This window comes from Arachis hypogaea, chromosome 3 (assembly GCF_003086295.3).
Source record: "Arachis hypogaea cultivar Tifrunner chromosome 3, arahy.Tifrunner.gnm2.J5K5, whole genome shotgun sequence".
Taxonomy (NCBI): Eukaryota; Viridiplantae; Streptophyta; class Magnoliopsida; order Fabales; family Fabaceae; genus Arachis; species Arachis hypogaea.
In genome coordinates, this window is record NC_092038.1 from 33,778,986 (window position 1) to 33,790,014 (window position 11,029).

Below are 11,029 nucleotides of genomic sequence, written 5' to 3' on the forward strand. Positions count from 1 at the left end.
ATATCAACAAACGTTTGCAAAATTTGAATCTGTATACCCTGCAGCCATTATGCTTGTAATAGGATTAATCATTGGTTAATAACAAGCTGAATTAACTACATTAAATAATACAAAGACATTCATCATCTATTTTGCAATAGCAATGACACATTTTTTCACAATTTCTTTGCTTTTGAACATACTTTTTATAATTGGTTGAACTCTAAGTATTGTTATTGATAGAAAATAAGACTCTAATCTACTGGTTTGTTTTCTTTTTCTAGAGGTAGGTGGCGGAAGCCTTACTTTTTATGTGGCGCACTTCATTATGTTAGATTCATCAAATTTTCATGTCATTTCATCATAAGCGTCTTCACTTTTTACATATTGTTCTTGAAATTATTTTTTTTTACTTTGAAGATCTTCGATATTTTTATCAAATTAATGTCTTATTAATATTGACATCTTTTGACATATCTCAATATTTCTTTTTTTTTTCAGCCAAATGTTTAAACTGAAAAAATTTTTTACTTTTAAATAATTTGTCACAATGTATGCATATATACCATCATAATTTTTTCAGATTTAACAAGTTGTTTATAATAGTTCCAAACAAGATCAATCTTTTTTTCTATTATTATAAATTGTTTGGGTTAAAATTGATGCATTAGGAATTGATACTTGTTCTTAAAATAATCATGTTTCTAACCGTGTATATAATTTGAAAAATATACTTTAATTGCAGTATGTTGTGCAATATTCTGTATTAATCACTTTGTTAACTACGTACGTATAGCAAAATACATGCATTCTTTTAAGTAAGATTTCAAAAATACAAGAATCACCTTATTATTTTTAAATAAGATAACTCTTCTACTAAAAAATTTGTCAAATATTAACAAAAATTGATTTAATAAAAGTTTTATTTGTAATAGGAAAAATGCGCTATTATTATCCCAGAGATTACCTACTAGAGGGGTTCATGAAAATATATATGTCAGCTACAAATAAATGAGCAACATATAAGGGATAAGATGAAAACTGGTTTGTCTATGGAGATCGGCGATGGAAGAAAAACTCACTTTTGAGAAGATATTTGGTTAAGTGGTGGCTCTCGGAAGGATAGGTTCCAAGGCTCTTCTCGGTTTCAATCCAAAAAGGATCAATCATAGGGGGTATGTGGTTTTTGGGATGGGTTAGAGTGGGTTTGAAACCTCTAATGGAGGCGTGAACTTTTTCAATGGGAGTTTATACTAGTAAACCAGTTGCATGACACTCTAAGACCGGTTAAACTAGCTTTTGATAGAGAAGATAGAGTGGTCTGAAAATTTGACAAACAAGGTATTTTTTCTACTACCAATTTTGTGCAAGTGTTGCAGGTAGAAACGCTTTCAGATAATGTAATCAATTATAGCTTCACCAAGACTGTTTGAAGAGGATTAATCCCTCCAAGAGTTGAGCTGTTTGCATGGTTTGTCTTGATAGGCAGGGTGAATACAAAGGAAAGATTAAGTCGTTTCGGAATTATAAATTCGAATGATAATGTCTGTCTTTTATGTAATAAAGATGTTGAACTTGTTCACCACTTGTTTCTTGGATGCGACTTTACTTGGCATGTGTGGTGCGCTTGGGTATCTGATTTTGACAGACAATGGTCCTCTCTAAATACAGTGAAGGAACACTTTTTAAACTGAACAGGTGTAACTTCTAAGAAGGAAGAACCTAAGAAGTGGTTCATCAGTTTCTTTGCGGTAATTTAAAACATTTAATTGAAAAGGAACATGAGATTGTTTCAAAATACAGCAGAATGTGTAGAGGAAATAATCAATTTGACTATTCTCAACTACAAAAAATGGAAGAGTCAGGATCCATTTAGTTATTGATAGCAATATCAAAAATGACATTAGAATAAATTTTAGACGTTTAAAATACGTGCTGCTTATTATCTTTTATTTTACTGACTACTTCGCTCCATTTTCGGGTTGAATTTATTTGTTTCAAAAAAAAATATCAACCACCACCTCTCTCGTCCTTGTTATCATAACTTCTGCTTTTACAATTTTCAGTGTGTCACCACATATCATCCATTAATATTTATTTTCCTACAATCTTTTTTTTCCCTCTTACACCCACCAAAGAAAAAGTGCACCATTCCTTATCCAACTTTTCATAGGACGCCATTTCTTCATTTTCAAAAAGTTTTCATACTGCACTTATTTATTTTTCTTCCGATATCATTTTCTTTAATGATTCTTCTCTAATAAACCACCACCGGTGAATTTTTTTTTTGTCAAAAATTAACAAATTAATTGTTTAAAATTTAGAAATCACAAATAATCAAAATCGTTGCTAAATTAATTCTATTAGTAATTGACAGACTTTTTAACAAAAATATCATATTGTCTAAAAATAACTAGGTTAATTAGAGTCATGTATGTCCATTTTATTTGGATAAGAATAGTCACGTTATCTTAATATGTTTTATATCAAAAATAATTTGTACATCAAAATTAGTCATCAAAATCAACTATCAATGCATTTATGTATGAGTATATATATGATTTAATTTATTTTCAATGTATATTTGTATTTTCGTATGTATTATATTTTATATCGATAATTGATTTTGATGACTGATTTTAGTGTTCATGAAACATAATCTCTTTTATATATAAACGGAGAATAATTAGAACGGCGTTTACTCGGAAAAAGAATAAAAATAAAAAAGTTTCCATGGCAAGTAAGAGTGATGACTATTGTCGTTTGTCTTATATAGAGAATAATAAGAGGGCCCAAAAACTGATTCAGCCATTGCAATACAGCACTTGTCTTGATGGAATAAGGCCACACAACCCTCTCTTTACAGACAAAAACTTTCGGGAGACATTGCTCTCAGTACCCTGGGGACTCCCTATGCTATTACCATCATATCAACCTTTATCTACCATTCATATCTTCAGGGTGCTCTATATATCTGGACCTAGCTGCACATCCTTTACTATAATAAACACCCAATACTATTAAGTATTAACACTATATCTAACAACTAACATGAACATCTATTGTTGAAAACTACAAAGAAAAATGTGTACTTTGCAAAAAGTTTATGACAAACTTGCCCAAACTAATTTAGCATTTATTTATTGCAAGCGCATTAAATAAAATTAAAAATAATAAATTTTGATCATTTTTGACAATTTTTTTGTTTTTTCGAGACTTTTCATTCTAATATATAACTGATTTGTGACACTTACCTTTTATTATTATGGGTTCCAGAGAAAGATGCTGCGTTGCCTAAAATTTAATGCCTAAATTATTAGAAAATAATATTTAATTTAAACAAATAAAAAAATTTAAAATATGAAAAATTTAAAGAAATTGAGACAAATTTGACATTAAAGTACTTCCGCATCAGAGAATTAACCTATATATAATGTCCTGTATGCTGACAAGAAGGAGAAAATTAATATTATTTTTAATTCGGGTTTAGTTTTGAGGTTTCTGTCCAGATTCTGTGTTAAGATTCAAATGTTAATAGCTAGCATCTCTGTTGTATGTATTCATGAACGATTCATTGTTGTTTAATTTTGTTTCTAATTAAAGCAAAATAGTGCTTTGGTATTTTGGAGCGCCTGCAACGCTATGCATTTGCATGTGATGGTGGAATCTGAGTAGACTATCCTCTGTTAAATCTTCTATACCAACTACCAAGGAATAGGAATGATTAGTTGGGCAATTAACTATCACTATTTAAATTATATGGATTAAAATCAATCACACTAGAATTTAATTCCTTTATTAATTAGATGAAGTCAACTTTGAATCGAAAAGTTTGCAGGTATGTGTGAGGAAAATAAATCTTCGCAATTTTTTTAATTAAAAAAGTAAAGTATAATTTTTAATTTTTTAATAATGTTTTTTTTTATATTTTTTTTAGTCTCATTTATAAAATTAATAATGAGAGATTACATTTTATTCTTTTGAATAAAAAATAAAAAAATTAAATGATCTATGACAATTATTTCGAAAGACAACGATGATCTTTACAAAAAAAAAACAATTCAGTCTCTGATCTTTATTTTTATGGGACTGATTAGCTTTTATGTCAATGTTTATTTTTTTGATATAGAGACTAATTAATTCTATAAAAATAAAAATCAGAAATTAAATTGTGTATTTTTTTGGTTTGAGAGTCTTATAGTTTCCTTTAAAACAATTGTCAGAAATTAAATTGAATATTCACTCGTAAAAAATTAAAAAGATTCATTCCCATGTGTGAGGATGAAATCACTTCACAAAGAATGAGATATGATAATTATTTGATGATGTAGTCAAAATATATTAATAATACACTAACTATTGTTCAAAAATTAAGTCTCAAATAGATTATATTAATTTATCTATACTAAAATAAGTTTTGAGATTTTAATTATACTAATTATACTTTTAAAATAGACAAAAATACACTATATATAAATTTTTTAATATTTTTTTTATCAATAAGTGATTCGTCATATTATTAAAGACTAATGTCTCGTATTTTTATCATTTTTAAAATATTTATTGGTGTAATTGAAGTATCTAAGACTAATTTTTTGCTAGAGTAGAAGATTCTATTGCAACATTAAAGGTCAGCAAAATTTGTATAAAAATATTCGCAACACAAAATTGGTTACCACATAACATAACAATAATATATATAAAATATTATTATTGTAAATCGCTCACTTGTTGAAGGATTCAGCACTTTTATTTCTTCACAATTAATAAAGCAAAGGAATTAAAGCAGCAAAGGATGGGAACATATGAGAGACAGCGCTAACAATTCGATAGATACACGGAGAACAATAATTAATCTACCTATACTATAATCTTGCTAATTGGTATCTTGATAAGCCGTCCATCACCAATCCATGCATTTATTAATTTAAAAGAAAATAATAAATAAATTTTTAATCTTTTAATTTATGAATATTTAAATTTTTTAAAATTTAAAAATATATTTAAATTTTTTATATTTATTTAAGCCTGTCACATCTAACAAAACATGAAATGTACTTTTTTTTTTATACTGACCTAATTAATACGGATAGTTGGATATATACATAAAATTTTTTTAAAGTAAAACAAATTAAATTAAAAAATTAATGTGTCTAAATTAAAAAAAAAATTAAAAATTTAAATATATTTTTAAATTTTAAAAAATTTAAATATCTACAAACTAAAAAAATCATGATGGTTTTGTTCTTTTCTCTTAATTTAATCAAATCAATCTCATTTAAGTCATGATCGTTTTGTTCTTTTCCCTTAATTTAATCAAATCAATCTCATTTCTAGTTTTGAAGATCTAACTTAGCTCGTAGACGTACATGTGTACTAGAACACAAAAAGGGTATGCAAACAAATGGGTCCCCGCGATCCGCACCCTTCCCTCTCGTCGTCTTAACTCTTAACACCTATTGAGTCTTGACAAGTCTTAGCTAGTAGTATATGGCTAATTTTGATAGGTTATTTGCCAATAAGGAATTTATATACATAAATTATTAAAAATATATTTAAATTATTTAAAAATATAACAAAAATATATCTATAAATAAAAACGTTCTACATTGCTAAAAAATAATGATTTAACAAATGAAATTTTTTATATAATAAATAAGATTTTGATATTGACAAGCAAATTATGCCATATTTTTTTATTAATAGAATATGTCTTTGATTATAATAAATATTTTTTTACGCTTTAAAATTATTTAAAAATATTATTATTGATAACAAAATTTAAAAATATTTTTCTCAACCTATTTTTAGTGGTTACCTAACTTATATAAGGAATCGTACATCGTTATAAGTGTCTAACATCATTACTACTCTTAATGAAGTAAAAACATTTTATACTAAAAGCATATAGTTAATTAAATAATTAAAAATATTTGATAATTAAAAATTTAAAATTAATTAAAATTTGTCTTATTTAATATTTATTATTTGTTAAATAAGATAAATTTTTATTTTTTTTCTCTAATATTATTGTTAAATAATAGTATCAATTTATTAATTTAAAAATGCTTAGTTACAAATAAAATTTAATTAAAATTAATTATAATTTATCTTATTTAGCACATTAAATAAGACAAATATTAACTGTTCTTTTATTGTTTTTCGTAGTATTACTTTATTAACTTCAAAAGTATAATCAGGACCGTTTATAATAATGATATTAGGAAAATATTTTGATAAAGATGTCTAAAATGTCTTTTTTAAAGATATTTTTTAATAATTAAAATTTAACACATATAATCGATTAAATCATGTTATTTTTGTTAAAATTAGATCAGATAAATTAATTTGATCGAAAAATGGTGAATTAAATTTTGAATCGATCTAAATTAATATTATTTTTTATAAACAATGACTAGTTGACTACAATATCTCTATTATAGAAAATGACTAAAATACTCTTATTATATATATTAATTTTGAGAATCCTAAATTCTAATTTTTTTTCTTTTTTGTCGTCATAGAGTTAGGATTTAGAATTTTCAAAATCAATATATAATAAGAGTATTTTAGTCATTTTCTATAATAGAAATATTGTAGTTATTTTTTATAAAAAAATATTAATTTAGACCGATTCAAAATTTGATTCACTATTTTTTGCTCAAATTAATTTGTCTAACCTAATTTTAACAAAAATAACATGATTTAATCGATTATATATATTAAATTTTAATTATTAAAAAACATAAAAAAAGACGTTTTTGACATCTTTTATCGAAATGACTCTCATAATATTATTATTATCAAAAGTTTTTATATTAAAATGAATCGTTGGAAGAGAAATTATGAATTGAACATGGATAAGACATGGATTAAAAGCTTTTGCTCAATTATTGGTGCAGAAGTCACTCTTTCTCTAATGGTGTGTAACTGGTGTCCACTTATCATATCGGTACATCCCAATAATGTTGAGTTAGGGCTGATGAGTGATGACGACTCCATGAAGATATTTTCCCTTTACTTTTATTTAGAAAATGAAAATGTTTGGTAAGAAAAAAAAATAGCCAAAATCAGTCACAATTTTTTTTTATTTAACTTTCATTAATTATTAATTATTGTAACAATTAATGAAAGATAAATAAAATAAGTTCTTTTTTTTTGTTTTCGTAATATTACTGTTAAAAAAAAATACTTTATTATACATAAAAAAAGCTGTATAATAAATCACAGAAATAAGAACGCTTGTTGATTTGAGCAAAACTACAAATACTAGTGTGCTTCGTTTTATTTTTGTAGAATTTATAGAATCATAATTTGTAAGGTTAGGACCATATTTCGTACAACAATGAAAGGAGTATATATCGTCGCCACAAATTATAGTACGAACAAAGCATTTCTTTTTACAAGGGAACGATCATACAGAAGGGGGAAATTTGTTTTCATTTGAATATATATGAGTAATATGCGAAGGCAGATCGCAGGATTATGTCACATTCAGGATCTTCATTCCAACGTAGATTGTATATCTATATATGGACCACAATACTATTTAATTAATGTCATGAACGGTAGATGAAAATAGATGTTCAACAGTTCTGATGAGGGGTGAGACTAATAACCCACAACAAATTGTGCCAAGTGTGACATACGAATTTTGGCTCTCCTCTTTTCTGCATTTACTACTTTAATTTGTTTTTTGCCCTGAAAAACCTTTTGTGAACAATATACTATTCTTGTTCGTTACATGATGAATAAAATAATATACTACTACTATTAGTCTATTATCATGTACATTCTGATTAAAAATCTTCCGAACATAACAACGTTCAATATTTAAAAAAAAAATTAGACATATTATTTTTCTTCAGTGCTCCTGCTCCCTTTGAGTTTTCAATAGATTCGCTTGTGTTGTCAACTGGTGTAGGCTATAACTAATGTGATTGGAGGCTGTTAAAAATTGTTTGCTTTGGGTTGGGATCCTGAATTTGTGTGCCGCTAACACATAATAGATCCTTAAATTGACCATGAATATTTAACAACCCAAGGAAACTTATCTGATCCGGGGTCGTAGCTACAGCATATACGTGTACTAGCACATGAAAACTATTCAGTGATCATAAATTTTCTGACCATGTTATGATTCAAAGCCTCAAGGTTTTGAGTCTTTGACAACATATTCTAAAATGAAAAATGAAAAATGACATAACTGCGCCTGTTTAATCATTATTTATTAAGATATGGTCTTTGCTGCACACTGCAAATTTACTAATTTAGTAAAGCGAATAAGCAAGTACTATTTTGCAGTACCCTAAATAAAAGGTAATACGGCCAAAGAAAAAGGAAACAAGGACCTCGGCGTCGCGTGTCAAGACACCATTGGTAGCTGTACGCGTCTTGGTTTTGTACAGAAATAGATAGATAGATTCATTTACAAATTGCAAATCTTTGAGAAAAATCGTTAGAATGAAGAGGAGGTGTGTCATGTTATTATCGTCATTAAAACTTCCAAGTTCTATTTTTAATTTATTAACTTTTTGTGGGCCCAAATTGCTGATGTAGGTAGCCATTGATTAAAATAGAGTTACTCTCTGTTATAGGGAATCTACTTTATATTTTATAAGCTTTCATTTATTCCTGTCTCCGAAAAGCATAATTATATGAGCTCTGAATCACTTTGTTCATGTAAGTTTCAACATCATACATATGCAATTTTGACCCCGCACGAACGAAGGAACAACAAAACAGAGAATGAATAAATAAATAGAAAGAAAAGAGCTTACTATTTGTGCTACAAGTGGAAACGAAAGAGATTATTATTAACAAGCTAAGGAAGAGCATTACAAACCTCACACCTAAAGTAAAGAGAAAGACGTGAACTTGAGGGGGGAAAATGCATTAAGAGCACTTAAGATGAAAAATTGCAAAAGGCTCACATGCAAAGTTAAAACAAAATAAAGAGAAAATATAGTCTTATCTTATATGTAGTAGTAATAAAAAAAGGGGTTGTCTAATAATGATAAGATGAGAAAAGAAAAGAAAGGAATTGAAAGCAAAACTGAAAGCACACACGTTACACGTAGAGAAGAGATGAGATTAGTATTGCCACAAGGAAGGAGGATCAAGGTCAAGAGTGGTGTACTGGTGAGACTTAGACTGAGTGTGCATTGAAATCTGATCCCCGGTAAAATAGACACCGCAATCTTCCCTCACTTCCTCCTCATAAATGCTGCTGCTGTGATACCACCATGGGTGAGGATACAGCCACCCATCAACTGGCTCCAAGAACACCATTTCCTTGTTCGCCTCCGCCGATTCGAAACTCGTTCCTAGTGCTGGCAGCTCCACTATCTCCCCCAGCTCCTCCGGCGTCGATGGCTCCTCGGACGACGATATTGATGATGATGGTGACGACGACGACGATGATGATGATGATGATGAGGGAGAGAGAAAGTCCATGGAGGCGGCCTTGGCGGCGGCGGCCTGGACGTCACGGGGACAGTTAGAGTGGGGGCGGGGAAGTTGGGGGGCTAGCTGTGGGAAGTTGAGAATGGCGGAGGAGCCTTTGATGGCGAGGGCGGCGACGTCGTGGGCGCGGGCGGCCATGTCGGGGGTGGCGAAGGTGCCGAGCCAGATGCGATTCTTCTTACGAGGCTCTCTGATTTCAGAGACCCACTTGCCCCACGCTCTCATTCTCACCCCTCTGTACACCGGGTGCTTATTATTATTCTTGTTATTACTCCTCTCCCTCCCTCTCTTCCCCGCACTTTTCTGCTTTTCCGGATCCAGACTAACTGACGAAGAAGAAGAATAACAAGAGTTTGGGCTTGGTAGGTCCTCACCCATTCTTGATAATATAGCAGATAGTTGTGTGTGAGAACTGAGAATGCAGTGTGGAACACTGAGTATTAGTACGAGTTACTACTGAGTTGGGTGGCGCTTGTGCTTATATACGTGGGAGTAGTAGAATGAGACTTAGTGTGGCTCTGTGTCTGTGTGTGTGTGTATGAGAGAGAGAGAGAAGGGGGTGGGGCTTTTATTTTGCAAGTGACCCCCACACGAATGGTTCTGCTTTCATGCCCACATTATAACCTCCCCTTCCCCCTTCGTCATTAATACTCCCATATGCACCTGCTTCCCTTCTATACTATGCTACATGCACCATCTACAAAGATATTTCCCTATATTTATTTAGTATTAGTAGTAGGTGGATACTACAATGAAGATGGCAAAAATATCTTCTCATGAAGATGCTTTGGTTAAAAGTGTGGTTTATTTATTTAGCCACACTTTAAACAAAAACAACACTTTTATAAATATCAAAATCTAACCATACAATCCATCATCCAAAGGTCAAAAAGAAATATACTCATATGAAGACAATTATGCCATCTTCATTGTAGTATCCACCTTAGTAGTATGTGCTTCTATTTTAATGAATTTATCAGATTTTATTGACCATGTATGTTAAAGGCGGGTGGGTGGGTGGGTGAGTTGAAGGGAAGGGCCAGTGAGAGTGAGGCCTTAATGGCTTGGACCAAAGCCGAAGGGGTCACTACTCACTACAGCCTGGCAGCATCGGACGAGCAATAGGGATGGGGAATTTTCCATACTGACATGGGCTGGAAGGGTTACCTAATAATGTCTAACCATTCCTTTCCTCCCCTCTTCTCTTCAATTCACTTCATTCATTATTACTACTAATCTTTATTTCTTTTTAACTCCCTACCTGCAATTTTCTTTTCTCCTTAAACTCCCTCATTATGACTCTAATACTGTTCTTGTCCACATGTTCTTTCCTCATTCCTTTAGGTCTCGCACATCACTTATTACTTGTCCTTTTCACAGGGTCTACTTACTTACCTCTGTCTAATGACTATGTGTGGAATGTGCGCTAATTAAAAAGCTTTATATATATAAAAATTATAAAATTAAAAAGGTTTATATAAAAATATTAAATTTAAACTTTTGGCAAAAAAATGTTAATATGGATTTAAATATGATATTTTTAATAATATTGCCTTTTTATTAAAATATAAAGACTATTTATTAG

The 11,029-nt window shown here is 29.8% G+C and overlaps 1 protein-coding gene across 1 annotated transcript; it reads right to left on the minus strand.

Moving 5' to 3' along the window:
- Nucleotides 1–8,761: 8,761 nt before the first annotated feature.
- Nucleotides 8,762–10,154, minus strand: LOC112790205 (ethylene-responsive transcription factor TINY). The gene has a single exon (XM_025832509.3). The coding sequence runs from the start codon at nt 9,820–9,822 to the stop codon at nt 9,073–9,075; it is 750 nt and encodes a 249-aa protein (XP_025688294.1). The 5' UTR covers nt 9,823–10,154; the 3' UTR covers nt 8,762–9,072.
- Between the last annotated feature and the right edge of the window lie 875 nt (nt 10,155–11,029).

Excerpts from the sequence above, each read along its gene's own strand:
- LOC112790205 (XM_025832509.3), bottom strand. The coding sequence starts at position 9,822 with ATGGGTGAGGACCTACCAAGCCCAAACTCTTGTTATTCTTCTTCTTCG.